Source organism: Natator depressus, chromosome 24 (assembly GCF_965152275.1).
Source record: "Natator depressus isolate rNatDep1 chromosome 24, rNatDep2.hap1, whole genome shotgun sequence".
Taxonomy (NCBI): Eukaryota; Metazoa; Chordata; order Testudines; family Cheloniidae; genus Natator; species Natator depressus.
This window is the reverse complement of record NC_134257.1, coordinates 8,048,532-8,072,486: the sequence shown is the minus strand read 5'-3', so window position 1 is coordinate 8,072,486 and position 23,955 is coordinate 8,048,532. Positions and strand designations below refer to the sequence as shown.

Here is a 23,955-nt window from a genome sequence, read left to right as displayed (position 1 = left end):
AAAAATGCCCTATAAAACCTGTAACTGGAAATTAGTAATGATTCCATACATGATGCACAAGGAGGAATAAACCCCAGCCTCCTCCCCGCAGAGCCGGGCTGTTCCCATGGGGCTAACGAGGAGAGACCCCAGCCCCCTCCCCACAGAGCCAGGCTGGCCCTGGTTTGCTAACAGGACCTCAAAGCAGTTTGTCCTGGCCCTGGGCTCAGCTCCCTTTCACGGTCGCTTTCCAGGGCAGAGCTTTAGGAACCAATCACTAGAAACCCCTTCACACAACCCCCGGACAGCTAGCTGGAATTCACTGCCCCGGGGGTCACTTTCCAAAGCTGCCCAGCCAGGGTTTCAAAGGGACTGGACAATGATGACCACAGCTAATGGGGACGGTGGGAAGGAAGAGTTTTCCTTTACGCACGGTGCTGTGCAGGCCGGCAGGTACATGGCAGACCCAATGGCTCACAGGAGGCACGATGGCCGACTGTGTCACATGGGCCGGGAGGAGAGGAGACGGGAGAGAAGTTCCTCTCCTTTATTGCTGTTCCCCGACGGGGGATTCTGGATGGAAACGACGCTGCCAAATCCACACAGGGTTCAACAAGAGTGGGGCCGAGATCTCCCCTCCCACGATGCGAGGGGTAAGCCGGTGCACACAGGAAGGGGACACAACGTGGAATGGGACTCAGGGGCTGCTGGACCTGGGCATTCTTCTGCATAACACAGCACAACCGCTCACGACCTAGGGCACGGTGACGCAAGAGGCAGCTGGGGCTGCGCCAGGGCAGGGTTTAAAGAAATCACTGTAACAGAGAAGGAGGTGGTACTTGTGGGCACAGTCCGGTCAGGATCAAACCCCTCGGTGCCTCTAAAGTGCAGCTGCACTTTGCGTTGTGGGGGGGTGCCACGCTGCTGGTGTTTTGGTTTGGCTTTCCCATGAAATTCCCCGCTGGAGGAGGAGCTGGCCGGAAGTCGGTTCCGGAGCATCGCTGACAAAAGTGCCCGTGTCTGGCTTTTATTGCAGAGGCCAGGGTCCACGTCCCCGTGAGACAGACGGACGTGTTTCATCCACACACAGAAAGAGGCCACGCATCTAATCCCAGAGCGCCAGGATTGCAATCGCTTCCCTGAAACCCGAGCGGGTACCAGCCCCGGTGTCATTTCTTCTCGGGGCTGCTGCTGGCAGAGGGGTGCACCACTGTGATGTGGCTGAACTTCTCGAAGATCGCCTCCACCGACAGCTTGGGCAGCCCCCTGTCCAGAGGGCACTCATCCACCAGGCTGTTCATGGGGGTGGGAGGCAACGGGGCATCGTCCTCCAGCAAGGCATCCCCATGCCTCGGGCACCTGCCTGGATCTCTCCTGCCCCTTGGCTCGTACTCCAGGGCACCCGCTTCGCCAGCCACATCCGAGTCCTCCGAGTTCTCGTCGCTTTCACCGCAACCGGCAGAGGAGTCTTTTGGCTCTGGTCTCGTCGTGCTACAGGAATCTTTGTCCGCGGGATGCATGGTGCCAGCCGCTGTGCCCCGCTCCTTTAGGAAGTCTTTAAGGATCGGGAGGACTTTCTTACGCGATGCAACTGTGTTGCCTTGGTGGTAGGCACAGAGGTTGGGGTAGAGGCTCCCCAGAGGGGAGAGGTCCAGGGGCGGGTTATTAGCACGCTCCAGAACGCCACATACCTATTGGGGACAGAAACACGAGGGGGTGAGGAGCCGGCTGAGAGCCAAGGACCCTCCCGAAGGCTGAACCTGCTGTCACAACGCAGCAGGGATGGGATCATGACATGCATAGTACAGCAAAGCCGGAGCTGTACTGGGCTGACCCCCCAACTCCCCTCCTACATTTCTGCTGTTTGGGGCACTAGCCATGTTATTCGGATATGCTCAGGGCCAGATCTCCCACTGGTGTAAACTGGTGCCGCTCCACGGATTTACACCATTTGAGGGGAGAGGGAATTATACATAGCTTGCCTCACACTGATTGGATCCTGGGTGGGAGCCCCATTCTGCTGCACCCCACCATTGCTGCTGTAGCACGTCTGCAATGCCAGGGTGCGAGCAGAGCCCAGAGCCGGGGTCTCTGCTCTCGGTGCTCCCAGCCAGGCCCTTCTGATCCCAGGGTCACTCTCCCCACAAGCTTGGATACAGCTCCCGGGTTGCTCAGTCTGCCAGAGAGCGGGCCAGATCCTCAGTTGGTGTCAGTCGGCACATCCCAAGAGAGCGACACTGATTTACACCAGCCAGGGATCTGGCCCATGGATTCCAATGGGGTAAATCTGCTGGAGCTCCAATCAGGGATCTGGCCCACAGACTCCAACGGAGCTACGATGGATTTACACCAGCTGTGGCTCTGGCCCACAGACTCCAATGGAGCTAAGGCGGATTTACACCAGCCGGAGATCTGGCCCACAGACTCCAAAGGAGCTACCCTTATTAGGGTAGCTGAGTGTCAGACTCCAAGTCTCCCGTGCCTGGGCAGCCAGTCAACCGAGAGAAAACGCACGTGTCCCCCACAGCCCAGGGAAGGGTTTCACGCCCCCCCCAGACAACCCCAGGGGACCGCGAGCTCAGAGCTGAGCGTTAAGGAACAAGTAAAATGAGTGGACAGCGGCTGACAGGGCAGATGTGTGTGTGTCAGCAGCGGGGGGAGACAGGCTGGTTTCTAATGATCGTCATTCAGCTTGTATCTGCCCAGTCCAGCCTCTGGATTCAGCCTCCGGAGGCAAAGCACTGGGTGCGGGAGGCACCGAGGGTGCACGTCGGGGCAGGATCACACGGAGGGCATTTCCCGTTGGAGCAGAGCCAGTTGCAGGGATGGAAAAAGGAGCCTCTTACCTCCCATCTCTAAGGCTGCTGTCTCCCGCTCGGTCCCCTCGGCTGCTGTGATCTCTGACCCACCCGGGCGATTAGCCCGCGATCCCTCCCACGGCTTTAAACCTTTGACCACTGTTAATGAGTGACGAGCGGTGGCGCGGGATCGGAGGGGGTGGTGGTGGGGGGAGCCGTTGCTGCATGGCTGGGGATGGGGGGAGTAAACATGGCCTCCCCCCTCCGCCCCCACTCTCGTGGTAGGTTCTCGCCAGGCTCTGGAAAGCACCGAAGCAAACTCTGCAGGCACGTGGGCTGCTGCGCTGGGGGCGGCCTTGGAGCCGAAGGGTGAACGCCGAGGCCAACACAGCTCAACAGCTACCCCGCCGGCTACGGGAGCGACCGTGGCATGAACAAGCTCTGATGGGCAGAGGATGGGGGGGCTGCAGTGCTGAGCCTTGAGGGGTTGAGGGATTCACGGGGACCTAGAAACACCCACCGAGGTGGCGGGGGGAGGGGAACAGGGCTCTCAAGCGGTTTTGCTTCCACTTGGGTGGAGAGTGGCTCAGCTGGGAGCTCGGCACATCAGGCAGGTGAGCCGGTTTCCAGGGTGGACGGTGCTTGGAACCAGACAGCCGTGGAAGGTGCTGGAACAGTTCGTGCACCTGGGCCCTGATTCAGCAAAGCACTTGGGCGGGTGTTTCATAAGGGACTGATTCCCACAGGACTTCAGCGCTCTGCTGAGCTGGGGGCAGGTCCGCAGGCGGGCGGGGGCTGGAGGAGGTAACCCACCACCACCCTGTAAATCCTCTCCCAGCCAGCCACCCGCCACTGCAGCAAAGAGGAAGGTGCTGGTTATAGCCCAGCACGCTGATCTGGGAATTCACAAGTCCAGGGGCACCCAGAGAGTCTGATACCCAGTGGGGGCTCTTCCTGCAGGCAGCTCCCTTGTGTTTTACATTGTACAAACAAAACCCCCAGATCCCAAGCTTTGGCTCCCAAACCCCTTCACGTTCTGCCCCATCTGCAGCAGGAGCAAATCCGTTTCTGTTCTGGGCTCTTTGCAGAAGCAACAACCACGGTCCAGTTCCTCCCCTTGCTCCATTTCTAGGAGGTTCCCAAGATGGGGGCGGCAGGGAGGGGCAGCTTTGGGGGCAGGGATTATCGGGGTCAAGCAATGGCCAGACTAGAGCAATGGGCCACTATGAGAGCAAGTCAGATAGGTTCTGACCCAGCAAAGCACTTAAGTCATACATGTCTAGAAAACATGACCTATGAGGGAAGGCTGAAAAAATTGGGTCTGTCTAGTCTGGAGAAGAGAAGACTGAAGGGGACCAGGATAGCAGTTTCCATGTACATAAACGGTTGTTACAAGGAGGAGGGAGAAATATTCTTCTCGTAACCTCTGAGGACAGGACAAGAAGCAATGGGCTTAAATTGCAGCAAGGGAGGTTTAGGCTGGACATTAGGAAAAACTTCCTTACTGTCTGGGTGGCTAAGCACTGGAATAAATTGCCCAGGGAGGTTGTGGAATCTCCATCATTGGAGACTTTTAAGAGCAGGTTGGACAAACCCCTGTCAGGGATGGTCTAGATAATACTTAGTCCTGCCATGAGTGCAGGGGACTGGACTAGATGACCTCTTGAGGTCCCCTCCAGTCCTATGATTCTATGTGACTGCAGTTAAGCACCTGTTTAAATGCTGTACAGGATCAGGGCACAAGCAGGGGATCTAGTGCTTGCCCTCAGTTTGTTATATGCATGGGCTTCTGGGACTGGCCACTGAGGAAGGGCGGGCGGCTCTGGCATATCCCTTGAGCATCTGAGGGCGGACCCCGGGCAGGCAGGCAGCGTGCCCCAACTATGCTCACCGCTGTGCGCACCGCCGCGTGCTGGCTGTACACTGCGAGCTGCCGGAATGGCTCGTTCCGCTCGTTGAAGGATATTGTCATGGCTACCAACCCGCCGTAGCCATACCGCTGGCAGAAGGCGCACAGGTCCTGCTGCAAGCCAGGCCGCTGCAGGAAGGCCTAGGCAAGAACAGCGAGCGGCGTCAGGGTCCGGAACGCAGAGGCACGCGACGGGACAGGACGGCAGGCAACGCTGCCAGCTCCCGTCCGTCTTACTACCCTGTCGTCCTCCCCCACCCCCAGCACCACCCACTTGTCTCATGCACCTGTTATGTCTGAACTGTTCAGACTATAGGCTCCTTGGAGAAGGAATGCCTATTTGGCAGCAGTGTGATCTAATGGACAGAGCAACAGACTGGGATGTAGGAGACGTGGGTTCTATTCCCAGCTCAGCCACTGGCCTGCTGGGTGACCTTGGGCAAGTTCCCTCTCTGTGACTCAGTTCCCCACCTGTATGATGGGGATAACAGCATTGCTCTGCCTCAGAGGCGGGTTGTGAGGGGAGGTGCTCAGATACTACACTGATAAGTACCACGGAGAGATAGAAAACCCTCCACTGCCCTGCGAGGTAGATGGGCAGCATTATTCCCCACTTCACTGGCAGGGCTAGGGAGAAAACCTAGCTCCCAACCGTAGGATCAGCTTCTTCCCACTTGCACAGGATAACATTTAAATAGCAAAATGCACAGATACCCAGCAGGCAAAAGGTGCTTTCACTCCTGGGCTCTATTCCCAGCTCCGCCACCGACTCCCTCTGTGGTCCGGGGCAAGTCACTTCACTTCCCTGCGCCTCAGTATCCCCATGTTTTATTGATCCTTACCTCCAGCGTCACGTACACAGCACTGATGGCCAGAACGAGCCCATCGCTCGACAGCGCCTTAAGGTCCTTTCGCAGCATCTGGTCCGTAGTGAGCCCTGGAAAAATGAGGGGGCAAATGTGAGTGAAGAGGGATGTTCATTCCCAGCGGGAGCTTGGATCACTTCCAGGGAGCTTTGCGTTTTGACGCTTCAAAAGACTCAGACATCATTCGCACACACAACCCTCTGACCACTCTGCTAGGTGGATTCTTGGACTGTTTTCTGATGAATTCGGATACTCGTCTGATTTAATGCCTCCAACTATATAAGCTCTACGCAGCCCCTGCCTTCCCCATCTGTCCCACTTGATCAACGATCAATCCGCGAAAAGCTGGTACCTGACACATCGAACTTGGCTGTCTGCAGAGCCTCAAACAGGACGCTCCTCGCCGGGAGGTCTGGGAACTTGGATTCCAACAGGGCCACGTACTGAGTGTCTTTGGGAGTCACTTTCCCAGCTTCTGGAGTCATATTAACACAATCCAGAAGTATTGTACCTTTAAAGCAAAGGGAGCAGCAGTTGACACAGAAACACAGTGTGAGCCAAGCCAGGAGAAAACAGAGACCATACACGGATTTTGTGATCTTAGACATGAGCTGGGGAGTTAGAGCCTTGGGGTCTAGACAGGTGCTTGTAATATCTCCCCTAAGCAAAGCCCTGCTGCAATAGACTGGCCTTGCAGGAGCCCAGGATTTGCTGCTTCCTGGGTTGGTGCAGATGCAGCCCTGCTGAGCATGCTGCTGCTTAGGGGTCAGTTTTACAGCCATCAGGAGATGGGCCTGATACTTGCGGCTGTGGGTCTCCGCCCCAGAACTCTACACCCCTCCCTGAAGTCAAAGCAGGCTAGCACCGCTCTCACCAAGTAGCAGAGCGGCCGTCTGTCTGTCCAACAGCTCCGCTGGGCCCTGCACAATCCTCTCCGTCACCAGCGTGGCGCAGGAGCCCACCAGCTCCGCGGTGACTCTGCACCGAGGCTCCCTTTCCAGGGGCCGATGGTCGATCACCTCGATCACGGCCTCCTCCAGGGCTGCGTCTCCGCTGGGCGGGCAAGACGGGGACGTGAGCGGCGGTGCCCGTGAGAGCGCCCCCCTCTGGAGAGGTGGGCGCAGGCCGGGAAAGACCCCGGTTTCGTCCCCAGGCGTTTCTCTCTGCAATTTCTCCCCCCACCCCCACCCCAAAATGAGGGATTTAGGGTCAATGGAGTCACCCCAGGGATGGAATCTGTCCTTTTGGCTACACCATCCACCCGAGAGCATCCAAGGGCATTATGGTGCACCCTGGTGGGCGTTATTGTGTATTTATAGCATCACCCTGGGGACGGACTGAAAATTCCTCCTCTCGGGCTCTTCCCCAGTGCCCATGAGACATGAGCCGACAGCAAGATTAGGAATATTTTAAAAGTGAGTCACTCGCTCCTCTAGGGCAGGGGTGGGCAAACTTTTTGGCTCGAGGGCCACATCGGGGTCGCGAAACTGTATGGAGAGCCAGATGGGGAAGGCTGTGCCTCCACAAACAGCCTGGCCCCCGCCCCCTATCCGCCCCCTCCCACTTCCCGCTCCCTGACAGCCCCCCCCCAAACCTCCGCCCCGTCCAACTGCCCCCTGCTCCCTGTCCCCTGACTGCCCTGACCCCATCCACACCCACGCCCCCTGACAGGGCCCCCAGGACTCCCACGCCTATCCAACCGCCCCCTGCTCCCTGACCGCCCCCCCAGAACCTCCACCCCCCCCAGCTGCCCCCTGCTCTCTGTCCCCTGGGGACCCCCTGCCCCTTATCCAACCCCCCCGGCACCCCGCCCCCTTACCATGCCACTCAGAGCAGCAGGAGCTTGCAGCCCCGCCGCACGGCCAGAGCCAGCCACGCTGCCCAGCAGGAGCAGCAGGGCAGAGCACTAGTGGTGCGGTGAGCTGAGGCTGCAGGGGAGGAGGGACAGTGGGGGAGGGGCTGGGGGTTAGCCTCTCCAGCCGGGAGCTCAGGGACCGGGCAGGATGGGCCCGCGGCCAGATGTGGCTCGTGGGCCATAGTTTGCCCACCTCTGCTCTTGGGGTTCCCACCTGCCCTTGTGCACCCGTCTTGCATAATCCAGCTAGGATGCCATCCACGCCGTGGACAAGACAGTCCCTCTGTTTATAAGGCTAAGCAATATCATCTACTTCGATTGCAAGCTCATAGGGGCAGAGGCCCTCCTTCTGTTCTGCGTCCGTATGGTGCCTAGCACAACAGGGTCCTGGGCCAGGATTCTACCACAACACAAATAATAATGTCTTCATTCGCCCATCATTTACTCCCCACTCCGTCCTGCCTGGAGCCCCCACCAGTGATTTAATGATAACACCAAGCTGCCGTATCGCGTGTTCCATCCGTAGATCTCAAAACTTTATAAAGGTGGCTCAGTGTCCTTGGCCTCATTTTACAGATGGGGAAACTGAGGCACGAAGAGAGGAAGTGACTTGCCCAAGGTCACCCAGTAGGTCGGTGGCAGAGCCAGGATTAGCCCCCCCCCCCCAGATCTCTTAAGTCCCCCGCACCGCCTCTCCACTTGCCTCGGCAGGATGTGGTGGTCAACCAGCGTCAAGGAGAGGAGGCCAGCCCGGTGCAGCGCATGCAGGTCGATCTCATCCCGGAAGATCAGGCAGCTGTCGGGGATCTGCTGCTCCTGCAGGAGGAAGGCGCTCTCTGTGCGCAAGGGGAACTCCGAGCGGGGGATGTTCAGCACAGGGACGAATGCCGCCCTGGACTCCAGAGAGGTCTGCAGGAGAACACAGTGAACCTCAGGGACAATTAGCAGCAGGCCTTGGCTATGGAAAGCCCAACACAGGGGGGTCCAGGCATCACACTGCAGCTCTAGTGTGCATTGGTCTCAGTGCTATGTGGTCACCAACCCAATTGCCCCATGTCCCCCCCTTGCACAGAGAGAGCCCCTTCCCTCCCCATCCCCGTTAATTCCACCCCAGCCGAAGCAGAGCTCCAAAGCGGAGCCAAGCCTCAGGGCAGCACTCACCTTTGCCAAGTAATAAGCCAGGGCAAGCGCCGACACCATGGAATCCAGATCGCAGGCTTCATTCCCCAGCACCACGTGGACTTCCTGCCTGTGCTGGACATGCTCCTGCCAAGAGACAGCAGGCTTTGAATCCCAGCAGAGCAGGCCCAATGTCGCTTGCACGGGAAAAAGACTCACTCCTATGAGCTGATGCAGATGGAAAACACGCACCGTCTCCCCTGTGGGCAGGCTGAGCCGTGAGCGGCACTGGGGGCTGACATGGCAGGGTCTTCCCGCCCGGCTCCTCTCTGTCTGGCCCAGGAAGGCTTGGTCATTCTAGACCCTTTGCTGGCTTAAGGACCTGAGGCTCCCAAATTCATCTGCTGAGCAATCCAGCACCACACTTGAACCTGATCATCCCCAGGCCCCCAGAGCATATGCCCGACCCAGCCACCAAGATGCTCCAAAGGTAACAGTCACCGGACACCTCTGGGTTAGAGGAGCCAATATAGGGAGAGACATTCAGCTGATTAGAGACGCACCAGCACAGCGCTCTGTAGTGCCAGATTCGCCTCCCACTCATCCTACCCACTCACTCCCCCAGGTTTACAGACTGGCAGTGTTTAGAGACGCAGACCGGGCTGTCAGCCCCACAGTGACCATCTTGACCCAGCATGAAACTGACAAAGGAACGGAATCCCTTCGGGAACACAGCAAGAAGGAGCTGCACAAATGTTTTCCACTCGCCAGCGTCGTTCAATGGCTAAAGCAGGGGACTGGGAGCCAGGACTCAGCTCTGGTAGGGAGCACGCTCTCGTGCTCAAACCAGGGCCCTGGGTATCAGGACTCCTGGGGCCCATTCCTAGCTCTGAAACTTTGTGCCTGTAAAATAAGGTTAATAATCCAATATTGTCCAACAGCACAGAGAGGGTGTGAGGCCTGCTGCGTACAAATGGCCCTTGGAGGAAGGCAATGTCGGTACCACTGGCAATTGCTTTGCTCTGTGCTCACAGGGGGTCAGTAGGCTGCTCTGTGTTTTGAAGGGGAGATAAACATCTGTGGTTCACGGAGCAAAAGAGAAGGTTTCTGGCAGCCTATAACAAAACACAGGCAGCCAGATCTCAGGACGCTGTGCTCCTAACACAGCAGGCCCATAATCGGCTCGTCAGAGACGCAATCGAAACGCCAGCTGCTATCGATTCTCTTTGGTTCTAAAACATCCGGGGGGGGGGGGAGGAGGAGGAGGGAAGGCATGTGCAAAGAGAGCTGCAAGAACAAGCTATGGGCCAGATTCTCCTTTCACATCATTTTACTCCTGTAACTCCAGTTTAGACCAGTATTAGGTCAGTGCACGTGGGAAGATAAGCAGACTCCTCTGGTTGCAGCCAGAAATTCAGATGCAAGGAAAACGGAAAGGGATGAAGGAGGGAGTTTAAAACAGAGGGGCATGATTCTCTGTTTGCCATGAAGTCATTTACAACAGCACAACTATGCTGACCTGCCAGCATTTTACAACAGCGTACGTGACTGCACGAAGTGCAGGGCAAAAGGAGAATCAGGCCCAAGACATTCGAGGTTCAATGTGAATGTGGGGTGAAGGGCTGGCTGAGACTCTTATGGCCTCTGAGCGGGTTCCGACGCTCCAATCTCTACACTGGCCCTTTTGCTCCAGTGCTGAAACTTGCCAATGAAAAGTGAGCCTGGAAACTACACGTGGGTAGCAAGGTCTCAGTGACCGCTTATGAATGAAGCTTTTGGTACCTGCAAAAGCAAACGGATGCAGCAGCAAAGAAGCCCTCCTTGTCAGACAGCAAACAAGGCAGATTTGCACCAGCTCCCTAAAAGCGATTTGCCATTCCTCCCAGGTGCAAAGAGGCAGCATCCGTTTCCCAGTTACCGTCAAGAGAACAGGCGGACACACTCGGTGCCGGGTTCGAAGCGCTGGGCGCTGGCTGGCCAAGCACTTTAGATAAGCAAGGCTGGGATAATGCATTTATGGAGCAGAGTTAAGAGCTGCATGTTACTGAGCGAACATGCAAAACAGCAGCATATGGCCCCCGGGGAGGAAAGAAAACAACCTCACTGAGAAATGCACAAGCAATTTGCACTAAAAGGCACTCAAAGGTCTCGGAGAGGGATGTGTGCAGCCTTTTCAAAGCTAATTTACCTTTGCGCTATCTGGGAATGGCAGCGATGTCCCAGCCATTCCTGCAAACACATTAAATCAACATGACAGGTCTGATCCATTAGGATTGTAAGAGACACCCTGGCACCTTTTGGAATCAGAATGGATTTTTTTCAGGGGAGCAAAGGCAATTAAAATTGTCTTTCCATCTAAATAATACAAGCAGCATATTCATAGAGACCTAGATTTTTATGGGACCATTCTGAGCATGTAGTCTGATCTGCTACATACCACCAGCCACAGAACCTCACCCAGTAACTTCTGCATCGAGCCCATACCTTCTGGTTGGGCAGGCATGTATATTGTACAAAGACATCCCGCCTTGACTCAATGACTGCACCACCATGACCCTAGGAGAGTTGCTTTATCCTAGTCAGCACTGACTCACTTCTATTACACCAGGCAGATCTCGATTTTTGATCCTGGGACTGCAATCCAAATAAAAAATAATAATACCTCTAGCAATGGTAGCTCTCTTCCTGGGATACTGGACTCAATTCTGGCCCCGCTATTCCAGAACGAGATTGCCAGAACAGAGAGGACCTTATGGGAAAACATCCAGATTGAAAAGGCGGAGACGGTTTAGTTTTCAGAAGCGACGTGTGAGAGGGAATATGATTGAGTATGAAAATAGCTAACAATGGAGAGAAGAGAACTTGGGACAGTTCGAGTTATCTTCCCAGAACACAAGACTGAGCTCCGGGAGGGAGTACGCTCTCGTGCTCAGACCAGGGGCCTGGTTAGAACCAGGGGATATTATTCAGCAGAAGGCAGTCAGTTACAGACCGTGGAAAGGAAATGGTTTTATTTCTATACAGCGTGCACCTGGCCTGTGGGACTCACTGCCACAAGATTTCAGCAAGGCGAACAGCTCAGTCAGATTCACAAGGATTGGTCTTTTATACTGGTAATGAGGGCCTCCAAAGATACTTTAGGTGGGATTAAAGAAAAGATCAGAAGGGAAATAAACCTTCCTGCTTCAGGGCATACACTGACTCTAAGTGTATGTGACAGGAAGAAAATTCCTTTACAAGAAGGTTATTCCGTAGCGGCCCACTGTAAGGGTGGCTTGCACCTTCTTCTGAAGCAGCTGGTTCTGGCCTCTATGAGAGACAGGATAGTGAGCTGGATCTAGAGACGAGGGATGGTGCAGTGGTTAAAATACCAGCCTGGGGCTCAGGAGATATGGGTTCAAGTCCCTGTTTGTGCCTCAGGCTTCCTTACACAATTCACTTAGTGGAACATTTTCAAAAGTGACTTAGGAGCCTAACTCCCATTTTCAAACAAAATCTAGACGCTGAAGAGTCCAAACCTCATCGACTCTGAATAAATCACTTGGGTGCCTGGGTCCCCACTCTGCTTGGGCCAGGGCAGCATTCAGAGCAATTTACCGCAGTGCCTAGAGAGGTCTGCACTGAGAGTGGAACCCCACTATGTCAGGCACTGTACCCCAAGACAGTTCCTGCTGCCAAGAGCTTACAGCCTAAGTAAACAAAACAGAAAGGGAGGGGACACTGAGGCAGAGAATGGGAAAATGATTTGCCTGCGGTCACTGGCAGAGCTGGGACTAGAACCCAGGAGGCCCAGTTCAACGTGCTGTCCCATTGAGCCACGCTGCAACTCAGGGTTTTAACATCACCTTTTCTCCTGCCCAACTTTTCTTTTTAGCCTTGCAAAGGTAACGTGCATTGTCTCACAGGCAGGCAGCATTAATTTGCAGGCCCAGCATAAGCATGACTTCACGCAAGTCTCAAGCAAATGCAGCAGACTTACTTTTGCGGCAGGCAAAGACGCACACGAATAGCAGCCAGACGACGTCACCGATGCGCTCGGCGCAAACAGGCCACACTCAGTGAGCCGCACACAGAGGCTTGTTTATGTGCAGCCCCAAACAAACAGTTATTATGGAAGAACACCCACCCTGCATTCATCCTCCCAGCTCCTCTCTGCAGCCAGCAGAGTCCCTCAGGCCAGGAGAAAGCAGCTTTTTGTCCCAGCTCCCCACACTTCCACCCCTCTCTGTGTCCTGTTTGATCTCCAGAACAAGGGGACCCCTTCACCAGGTCAGTATTTAGGTTACACCCCACCACTCAAGCTTTGTCTGTGGCCTGGCTTTTAGCCACCGGAGTAGTTATGCTGATGCCGATCCCTAGTGCAGATGTAAACGAAGCCTTACACCAATGCAGCGTGTGTATCGTACGGGCCTCATTCACCCCAGTGCAAAGTCTGCATAAACCCAACACTGATTCAGCAGCGAGGCAGATTTGAGTACATGGCCAGGGACCTACTTACCAACAACTGTCCTTCTCCCCAGGTCCTACTGCCACAGATGCAGTCAGAGCAGGGCACTCCCCACTCCCATCGGAGAGATGGAGCAGCTTTCTCTGTGAGGGCCCTTTAGCTTTGAATTAGTTCCTTCCGCCCTGGTCTGAAACAGTCCTGCCGGGGTACGCTGCCAGGTCCATTTGCTTTTGGTAACCGAGACGACTCCAGTGGAGACCATAAAGACGGGAAATACGGTTCTAAGAGCTGGGTGATGATTTATGTTAACAATGGGGCGAAGGAGGCTTCCTAGAGCAAACCATGCACCATGGAGCACTTAGAACCAAAGACATATGCTGCTTTTTTATAGTTTCATGCGAGTTTAAGGTTGGAAGAGACCGATTAGATCAGGTGCCGGGAATGGCGAACCGCGGTCACTGGGAGCTGCGGGGGGCCGTGCCTGCGGATGGTCAACGTAAACAAAATGTCTCGCAGCCTGCCAGTGGATTACCCTGATGGGCCACCTGCCGAAAATTGCTGACCCATGGATTAGATCATCTAGTCTGGCCTCCTGTATCACACATTTCACCCAGACACCCCAATATTAAGCCCAAAGACTAAACCAAAACATTTCAGCTCTCAGGAGACTAAACTGTGTGCCACAGGCAGAGAACAGGAGAGACCAATGGCAGGGAACTGATTAGGTGGAACCTGCCCAGGGGAGGAAATTCCTTCGAGACCCTGAATATGTGAGCAAGACCCACCAGCCAGGCATCTAAGAAAAAAGGATTCTCGGTATCACCTCAGAGCACTGCCCCACCCCGTCCAGTCTCCCGTCTCCAGCTGTAGCCCATCGCTGATGCTTCAGAGGAAGGCAAAAATAACCCCAGCATACAGGAAGTCAATTGTGCATCGGGGAAGACTATTCCTTTTTAACCACCCCTTGCATTTTTACAGCCCCGAAAAATAAATACCTGATATCGAAACCTGCACTGTGTCAGTGATTGCACATGGTGTAGAGCAAGGAAGAATCAGGACCGAGGCAGTGAACACAATGCGATACACCACTGGCTAAAAACCCTTGTGTTAAATAAGGCCTTAGTCCCACCGCTAGGTCCTCTCTGCTACCCAGCGCAGAGAAGAGGGCCGGTCAGTGAGCAGCACGGGCAATGATGCCAGGCAGCAGGGGGGGGAAGGAGAAAGGAAAAGTGAAGTCCTATTCTTTGGGAGTCAGTGTCCCAGCCCTCCCCTCCTCACTGCAGCACTGGAAGGTAGGTTTATCGGGTGTCACCTGCCATCAAGACTCTAGCAACATGGAAAGGTGGGGGACTGTCCTTCAGCATAACCTCCATGGGACGGGAGGACAGGAATCCCTGCCTCACCTTATGGAGGCCCTGCGCTTCTCCCACAAGTGTCACCAGCCAAAAGGCAGCAGCTTCAGGGTCACCGCAAGCAGTATCTTCAGGAACAGACGCAGGGGGCACAGACAGATCGCGATGAGGCAATTTTAGCACTAATTCAAGAGTCCTTTGGGCATCTGCTGACGGCCTCACCCTTGGAGACAGACATGTGAAACGCATGCAGTCCATGGCCTAGCATTCAAAACACACACTCAACACTGGGGAAGATGAGCCGCTCCTGGAATGGGTAAGACACCATGTTGCTAACCTATCCATTTCACCGTGGAAGAAACACTAGGGAAAGTGGGGATAATTCTTCATAGCACTTTGTAACTGTGGGGAGGAAGGTTGGTCTTGCAGCTAAGGCACTAGACTGGGATTCAGGAGATCTGGGTTCTAGGAAAGTCAATGAAATTGCTCTGCACCTCAGTTTCCCCATCTGCAAAGAGGGCATAATCTTCTTTCTCTCCTTCCACCTTTTGTCTATTTAGATTGTAAACTCTTCAGGACAGGGACCGTTTCTTACTGTGTGTGTGTGTGCAGCAGCTGGCACAATGGGCCCCAGATCTCGGTCTCTCCGTGTGCGTGCAGCAGCCAGTACGACGGGCCCCTCATCTCAGTTATTCAGTGTCTGTGTAGCACAAGGCTCAATGGGGCCCTGATCTCAGCTGGAGCCTCTGAGCGTTACCCTACTACGAATAACAACAGTAAGTATTAGTAACAGGAGACATCACTGCATTAGCTTTGCTATTTATTCCCTCCCCCCACCCCCCCAAGAACTGGGGAGGGTTTTCAGAAAGAACGATCAAAGCCGGGGATTAGCCGAGAAATAGGGAGTTTCTACTGTATATTGAAATGTCAAGTAGATTTCTTTTTAAATCTCAGCTGATATTTTTACACCTCTGTGCAGAGAGAGATTAAACATATTACCAGCTGCTGACTAGCTCATGTCTCTCCTCAAAGAACTGCATTAAAATACTCATCTATAATTACCTTACCATAACAAGGTATCAGTGTAGAGAAGCATGACAGCACTACACTCTGGTTAGGAAATCTAAAGCTATCAGAAGAGAAATGTAATTTAAATTGCATAGTAAACAGGATCAAAATAGACAAGACTCTTCTTTCATATCTTCCATTGCTCCTCAAGCACACTGATATTGTCACGGCCTGTAGCTAGCTGAGTGACCTAATTCTCCATTGCATCCATTAGAATGTCTCTGCAAAAAGCATTGTATCACGTTATCAAGGTTTTGGGGGTTTTAATATTTTTGCATCCCTTGATCAAATAAGATGAATGACATTTTCCAGATGCAGAGAGACAGAGGAGCTCGTGGCCTGAGAATTTCTGCCCAAACGCAAACTCGTGGAATGGCCACAAACAGCATCGGGATGTCAAAACTCATGCAATGAAACTCAACAATTCTCAGCTGTTTACCCCACACAAACCTGCTTGCATAGAACTGTTGCCTTCACTTGAATTTTGGCACACTTGGGGAGATGGGAAGAAACACACTCTATTGTAAGAGGCAGGCAATCTTCCATTTTCACTTCCCCACATGGATTATGCTGTTTCTGATAGGTTCATGCTAATCACGACATCCCCAAGCTTCTCAAGTATATCACCATCTCAAATACTTCAGAGGCCAGCGATGACTGTTTAATTGCATATCCCAGCCTTACTAATTTATTTCACATAAGCAAAGCAAGAAAGTACTAGGCCTTGAAAAGACAAGCAGGGCCCGGAGGCCAGAATGAATCCCTAAAGGAGGGCCCACTTGTATTTCATTTGACTGACAGTCTTCATCTATAGGGTCCTTTTGAGCATGCTTACAGCACTCTGTGCTAACCTGTCTCTGAAAAGGTTGCTCCAAAGATATATGATGTCAGATGTTCCGCTCCCACAGCCCTGTGCAATAGGGAGGTGTTGTACAGATGGGGAAACTGAGGCCCAGAGACTTGTCTCATGTGACATTGGACGTCTGCGGCAGGAACAGAACCCATGTTTCCTGACTCGCAGTCATGTGTCTTAACCACAAGTCCATTCTTTTGCCACTTTGCTCACATGTCAGAATGCCCCACATCATACAGAGCTGTCAGCCTGTGACTGCTGTTGGAGAGTTACACATTGGTGAGGGCGCCCTAGCCCAGTGCAAAGAGAATTCTCTCCAGACTCACAGTGCAGTAAAGTCTCGGATCTGACACACAACTTCGCCCTTACCATGAGTTTATAGCCTGGGCAGAGATCACATGTAAACTAGCAAGCAAGACCTTTGCTGATTTTCAAATTAGTGGAGCACCTTAATTTCTAAAATGTATCTGTTCAGTGTTACAGCCAAGGTCTACTTCATTCCTGGAGAGGAGTCTCCAATACAGACAAGGCAACACTAAATTCTAACAGGTCTTTACCACCTCTACTTCCTGCGCTTCTTATTTTGACACTGTAACCTGTTCACTTTAGCACTGTGCACAGCTGCCCATCACAGCAGAACTGAAAATGCTAAAGACATGAAAACAACAGCTTCTCCCTAAGGGCAAAAACTGAGTCATTTTGTGCATCCACTTCTGACACTCCCTCTCCCTGCCCATACACACTAACATTAAACACCAGCCCCTTTGTTTCCACAACTTCAGCCTGTTTTCATAATATTTGTCAGTCAACGGGTCCCACAAGTAAAGGAAATTATATGGGTCCAGGATATGCAAAAGCCAATTTGAACCAGCACCAAAACAAAACGCTAGCCTGATGGTAGAATTTAAGTCCAGCATCACATGAAACATCAGAACTAGATACCTCTGGAAAATTGACCCTCTTGTGATTTGAAGTGGGGTATATATATTTCTTATAATCTCTGGTAAGTCACTTTAAAGGTGTATCTTGCTTAAATTTCGTTCTCTACTTAAATTCACCCATGATTTTAGCTGTCACTGGTTCTAGGGGTTCTTAAGACAGCAGACAGTGCTTCAGAGTCCAGCACCCCAGGAGCAGAAAGTCTTAGGCTGGGATTCTCCTCGGAACTTGAAAGGAGTTTGGTACCCACCTTTCACTGAAAGTCAGTGGGATATGGGAGTCTAACTTCCCTGTAAGGATCCTTTGAAGATGCCAGCCTCAGTCTCTAACTGTCTCTAACTCTCCTGGATCAGGAGAGATCAGCTGCTAATGTCATTTTCAAAAAGCTGCAGGGGCAGGGGGAAAGCACGATAGTAATCAGAGCACCGTGATTTTCAAGGTCGTGGTATAAGGTCAGTTCCAGGACCAATATGTTTGGCTAAGTGCTGGTTTCAGTCCCGCCACCAAAGAGAGAATAATTCAATCCCCTGGTACACTTTGTCCTAGTTCTGCAGGTGTAAATGGGCTACATCAAACTAGGCTCTTACATTGGTGCCCATCCCTGCAGCATCTTGGCACCTTAGCCTAGATCCCAGGCCAGTCCCAGAGCCAGGATGAGGGGAGACAGAAGGTCATGGGGGCAGCATGGAGGGGGACCATGGGGTTAGAGGAAGCAGAGATTGAAGGGGGGATGGGGAGGCTTGGAGGGGCATGGAGGAAGCTGGAGGACCGGGCATGGATGGATGGGGGAGGAATCGGGGGCAGCGGTTGGTGGGTGCTGGGAGGCAAAGGGGACCATGGACAAAAGGAGCAGGGAGCAGTGGGGGGCAGCGATGGACAGGGTGAGAGTGGGGTGAGCTGTGGAGTGGAGGTCAGGCTGGGGAGCAGCAAGTGCGGGAGGTGGGTTGGGGCGTGGGAGAGACAGGACCAGGCTGTGTGGTTCTGGGGGGAGCAGCAAGGGGAAGTTCAGGGGGCACCAAGGCTGGGGGAGCAGCGGGGAGAGCTGGGGTTTGTGAGGGGGGCGATGGAGGGGAAGCTTTGTGGGAGCCAGAGATGAAGCTCCCTCTATGGTCCCCGTGTGCTCCCCCCAGCCCATGGGCCCCCCATGCCCTCCCTCCAGCCCCTCCATAGCTCCCACTGCTTCCACAGCCCCTCATCCCCCCATACCCCCTCCTGCTTCCACTGCCCCCCAAAGCTCCACAGCCCCTCACCCTCCATGCCCCCTCCTGCTCTGCCCAGCCCCTGCCCCCCATAGCTCCCGCTCTTTCCACAGCCCCTCAACCCCCCATGCCCCTCCTGCTCCCCCCAGCCCCTGCCCCCCATAGCTCCCCTATTTCCACAGCCCATCACCCCATACCCCCCTTCCTGCTCCCCTCGGCCCCTGCCCCCCATAGCTCCCCTATTTCCACAGCCCATCACCCCATACCCCCCTTCCTGCTCCCCCCAGCCTCTGCCCCCCATAGCTCCCCTATTTCCACAGCCCATCACCCCATACCCCCCTTCCTGCTCCCCCAGCCCCTCACCCCCAGGGCTCCCCCCTGCCCCTGCCCCGCAGCGCCTCGCCCGGTACCTGCAGGGCGGCCCGGCGGCTCCGCACGAAGCGCTCCATGGCGGGCGGGCAGCGGGGCAGGGGGCGGCGGCCGCAGCGGGCCCTGGCTCCGGAGCGAGCGGGCGCCTCCTCCCGCCGGGCTGGGGAGCCCGGCCCGGCCCCTCGGTACGAGCCACACGCGGGGCTGCCGGGAAATGGAGGCGGCCCCGGGGAGCGAGAGAGCGGGAGTGTCTCTGGGTGGGTGTGACCGCGGGGTTGTGTGTGTCGGTGTGGGTGTGACTGCGGGGTTGTGCGTGTGTAGGGGAGGGTGTGACTGCGGGGTTGTGTGGGTGTGACTGTGGGGTTGTGTGTGTGTAGGGGAGGGTGTGACTGCGAGGTTGTGTGTGTCGGTGTGGGTGTGACTGCGGGGTTGTCTGTGTTGGTGTGGGTGTGACTGCGGGGTAGTGCGTGTGTAGGGGAGGGTGTGACTGCGGGGTTGTGTGTGTTGGTGTGGGTGTGACTGCGGGGTTGTGTGTGGGTGTGTAAGGGAAGGTGTGACTGGGGGTTGTGTGTGTGTAGGGGAGGGGTGACTGCGGGGGTTATGCGTGTAGGGGAGAGTGTGACTGTGGGGTTGTCTGTGTTTGTAGCAGAGGGTGTGACTGTGGGGTTTGTGTAGGGAAAGGTATGACTGTGGGGGGCTGTGATGGGGGAGTTTGTGTGTGTCGGAGGGTTTTGTGGGTAGGAGAGGCTCTGATGGGAGAAACTGTGCGGGGTTGTGATGGATGTGTTTGTACAGTAATTATGAGTGTGTGTGTAATCAGGAGTGTGTGTGGAAACTTGTGAGTATATAGGAGGCTTATGAATTTAGAAGGGAGTGTGGGGGGTTGTGTGGGGGTGTATGTGGAGAGTGTATAGGAATCTGGTCTGAGTGTAGGGGGTTGTGATGGGGAGGGAATGTGGTTGTAAATGTGTTGGAAGATTGTGCATGTCAGAGATTATGATGTGTGTGTGTAGCTGTGAGTAGTGCATAGGGGTTCCACTGGGAGAGTATGTTCGTGTGGTGAGTGTGTATGGGGTTGATGTGATTGTAGCGGATTGTGATGGGGGAGTGTATAGTGAGTGTATAAGGGTTGTGATGGTGGAGTGTGTAGGAGGGAGTGTGGTTGGGCAGTGTGTATGGTTGTGAACGTTGGGAGTTTTCTGTGATTGTGGGGGTTGTAATGGAGAGTGTGTGTGTAGTTGTAAATGAGTGTGCATGGGGTTCTGATCAGGAGTGTGTTTGTAAGGGTTGCGATGGTGTATGTGTGGGAGGGTTGTGTGTGCAGGATAGGGTCTGTAGTTGTGAGTTTGTGCATAGGAGGGTTGTGAGTTTAGGGGGTTGTGATGTGTATGTGTAGTTGGGAGTGAGTGTGTATGGGTTCTGATGGTGGAGTGTGTGTAGGAGGGTTCTGAACGCAGGGAATTGAGTCGGGAGACCGTGTGTGTAGTTAGTGTGTAATTTGGTGTGAGTGTAAGGGATTGTGATGGGGCGGTGTGAGTGTAGTGGTTGTGATGGGGAGTATTTGTGTGTAATGAGTAGAGGGATGGTAGTCTAGGGGTTGTGATGGGGAGTGTGTGTGTAGTTGTGTGTTTGTATGTAGGAATAAGCGTGTTTGCAGGGAGCCGTGTGAGGTGGTGGTTATGTGCCGAGGGGTTTGGAAAGCTTAATCCCAACTCGACGTATACAATGATGGGGTCTAAATTCGCTGTTACCACTCCAGAAAGAGCTCTTGGGGTCCTTGTGGATCGATCTCTGAAAACATCCGCTCAGTGTGCAGCAGCAGCCAAAAAAGTGACCAGAATGCTGGGAATCATTAAGAAAGGGATAGATAATAGGACAGAAAATATCATGTTGCCTCTATATAAATCTCTGGTACGCCCACATCTGGAATACTGCGTGTAGATGTGGTCGCCCCATCTCAAAAAAGGTACATTGGAATTGGAAAGGTTCAGAAAAGGGGCAACAAAAATGATGAGGGGGATGGAACGGCTTCCGTGTGAGGAGAGATTAATAAGACTGGGACTTTTCAGCTTGGAAAAGAGACGGCTAAGGGGAGCTATGATAGAGGACTATAAAATCATGACCGGTGTAGAGAAAGTAGATAAGGAAGTGTTGTTTACTACTTCTCACAACACAAGAATGAGGGGTCACCCAATGAAATTAATAGGCAGCAGGTTTAAAACAAACCAAAGGAAGTATTTCTTCACACAACACACAGTCAACCTGTGGAACTCTTTGCCAGAGGATGTTGTGAAGGCCAAGACCGTAACAGGGTTCAAAAAAGAACTAGATAAGTTCATGGAGGACAGGTCCACCAATGGCTATTAGCCAGGGTGGGCAGGGATGGTGTCCCTACCCTCTGTTTGCCAGAAGCTGGGAATGGGCGACAGGGGATGGGTCACTTGATGATTTCCTGTTCTGTTCATTCCCTCTGGGGCACCTGGCACTGGCCACTGTCGGAAGACGGGATACTGGGCTAGATGGACCCTTGGTCTGACCCAGTAAGGCCATTCTTATGAGGGGTGTTCAAGTGCTGTGGGGATGGGTAGGTGAACGTGTCTGGGGAAAGTACTTTGCAAGTGAGGGGCTATATGGAAATATACCTGGGCAGCAGCTGTGAGTGTGTGTAGTTGTGGGATTTGTGGGAAAGGGGTGGGTGAGTAGTTGCTGGAGTATATGGGGGCTGTGTGTGGGAAAGGGAAGGGGTTGTGTGTTGATCCAGTTTGACAGGAGTGAGGCTGATCATTCAGGCCAAGTGACAAGGACAGAGGGATCTCTGTGGAACTACTGATGGGGCGGGGGTCTGGCTTTTCACAGTCACACGATTCTCCATCCCCCCTCCAGCTTTGCACACCCTATAACTGTTGTTGCCTTGAATCCTGATTTGTTGTTCGCTACATTTCTTTGATCCAAAACCTCAGAAAACCACTGCCAGAAAACAATATTCCCTGCTACCTAACTTCCAACTTGTGTTATTTACATAACCCACTGGCTCTCCTTTAAGAAGGGCTCATTTCTGGACTGGTTCTTTTTCCTACATTGTTGCAGCAGCCCTGCTTCTTATTGTGTCTTCTGAATTACTCCTCTTGCCTTTAGCTAAGCTTCAGATATGAGACCCAAATCCAGTGCAGCAGCCGGCTTGTGGGAGATGGCATTTCTTTGACAGCTGCAGTTCAGAAATAGAGAGGCCAGTGTGTGAGTTGCATGTCTGTCACACACTCCCTTTACAATAAATACTTTAATTAAAAAAAGTAATCATCGCAGGGCAAAAATAACCTGCAGCAAATTGCAATTAGGCCGACAGTGTTGTCTGTGAACCAGTTTCACTTCCCGATAAAGAAGCACAGAACAGATTAAAGAGAAAAGGGTACGTCTAAAGGGTAAAAAATCATATTTGTTTTTAAATCATTATTCGCTTAAAATTATTAATATTTTTATAGCACTGCAACATTTTGGGGGTGGTGGTCTTCTTTGCTTTCTGGTATCTGAGACCTTAGGGTTCAACTGCTTCATGGTTTTAAGCAGTTCTCTTCAACCATAAGGACAAGAAAGTTACTTTTTTTCTTGTTTCCTTTCTAAGAAAAGCTGAAGAGTCTCTTGCAATCTCATGATTCCCAGCTGGAAATATCACGAATCTCGTGGGGGGAACGCTACAAGAGTGACGGTGGGTTTTGTGTTGCACACGCCTGCCCCTGCCAGCTCATTTCAGACAGGCTGATATTTTTTTGGCCACTTAATAACCTGGGCTAGGTTGGAACCGGTGACCTAAACATGAATGGCTCTGCACGCTTCTGTGCCATCCATTATGCCAATCAGGATGGTTTTTAAAGGTCTTCTGGTGATATTTGTCCAGGGCGAGAGTAGAATTGGCTCTGCTGGAGGGAGCAATGCACAAGAACTGGCTGGAGAAAGAAAGGCAGGGCAAACAGTAGCAACGAAATTAGCCTTACTTGGTATGTGCAGGAGCTGTCTCATAGGATAAGAGTCCAGGGCCAAAGCAAAGCAGAATTAGCAAGTATAAAAACCCCATGAGCTGTGATGTACTCCTTATAATGAAGATAGGCAACAGGGGTTTGTTATTTCATCTGGGAGTTTGTAGGGGTGACTCACAGAGACCCTGGCCTGGGGTGAGGACGAGAGAGTGGGGGGCACAGCTGCTGGTATGGGGGCAGAGAGGAATGGGAAACATAGGGGGAGAATGGAGGGAGAGGAGAATGGGGTAGCACACAGCCCCCAGTATGGGGGGGGGAGAGAAATGGGCATTGGTGAAATGAGGGGCATGCAGCGCCTAGCATGGGGGAATGGGGGATATTGGAGGAATGGTGGGTACACAGCCCCTGGTATGGGGGGATTGTAGGGAGTCTCTGGAAGAGAGCGGAATGGAAGCATGGTACCCAGGGAGCTGTGGGGTGGGGGGAATGGAGGGATGCAAGAAGCCCCTGAGGTGTGCATTGAGCTCAGCCTAGGCAAGCTACAAAGTGCGCACCCTCCTAATTAATGTCATTGCAGGGCTAGGCAGATTGTACTCTCTGAATTATTATCTGATCATTTCTGTTACAACCCCCTCAGCTGCTGTCCTAAATTTAAAGAGTATCCCACAGCTGTTTACCTGCTTTATGGAGGCGTTTCCCCTAAAGATGAGTCAGGCCCCCCAAATCTGACAAGGTTGGCTTAAGAATCACATGCGCTTTTTGTTTGCTTATTTTTATTTTTTAAAGCGAGGTTCTTTTTATTTGCCATCTGTTGTCTCAATCACGTTTTCCAGCTCTTCTCCGTAACCACGAAAGCTAGAAACCTACTTAAAACACACATACCCCACCTGAGAGCCACACCTAATCACATGCCTCCAGCAGCTGGAGCTTTAAGAAACACGCACCAAATATTGCCAGACTCACAATAAAATCACGGGAACTGGGCACCGGCTGCTGTTGGATAAGAAACTTGATGGACCAGCCACCTGACCCACTAGGTCAGATCCTGCAGGCCTTAAATGAGCATGATGACATTTCAGTGTAATCCCCAGTAGGTTGATTTGCTAATTCTGCTTTGCTTTGGCCCTGGACTCTTATCCTATGAGACAGCTCCTGCACATACCAAGTAAGGCTAATTTCGTTGCTACTGTTTGCCCTGCCTTTCTTTCTCCAGCCAGCTCTTGTGCATTGC

General features: G+C 53.1%; 1 protein-coding gene across 2 annotated transcripts; it reads right to left on the bottom strand.

Moving 5' to 3' along the window:
- Positions 1–11: 11 nt before the first annotated feature.
- On the bottom strand, positions 12–18,897 carry PRUNE1 (prune exopolyphosphatase 1). 2 transcript variants are annotated; one of them, XM_074938189.1, is made up of 9 exons: positions 18,795–18,812; positions 14,921–15,086; positions 8,569–8,673; positions 8,111–8,316; positions 6,427–6,605; positions 5,905–6,063; positions 5,529–5,623; positions 4,669–4,827; positions 12–1,670 (listed from the first exon to the last, which is right to left on the bottom strand). In XM_074938189.1, the coding sequence occupies exons 3-9, from the start codon at positions 8,605–8,607 to the stop codon at positions 1,149–1,151; spliced, it is 1,359 nt and encodes a 452-aa protein (XP_074794290.1). In that variant the 5' UTR covers positions 8,608–8,673; positions 14,921–15,086; positions 18,795–18,812; the 3' UTR covers positions 12–1,148. The 2 variants fall into 2 exon arrangements, with proteins under 2 accessions (XP_074794290.1, XP_074794289.1); XM_074938188.1 differs by lacking the exon at positions 14,921–15,086 and having other exon boundaries at positions 18,795–18,897.
- Positions 18,898–23,955: the final 5,058 nt, after the last annotated feature.

Bases quoted from the DNA above. Each gene is read 5' to 3' on its own strand.
- PRUNE1 (XM_074938188.1), bottom strand. From the start codon at position 18,833: ATGGAGCGCTTCGTGCGGAGCCGCCGGGCCGCCCTGCAG. The intron at 6,064-6,426 runs GTGAGAGCGGTG...TTTGCTTTAAAG, and splicing joins GACGGCCGCTCTGCTACTTG to GTACAATACTTCTGGATTGT. The intron at 4,828-5,528 runs GTAAGGATCAAT...GTTCTTGCCTAG, and splicing joins CTGTGTACGTGACGCTGGAG to GCCTTCCTGCAGCGGCCTGG.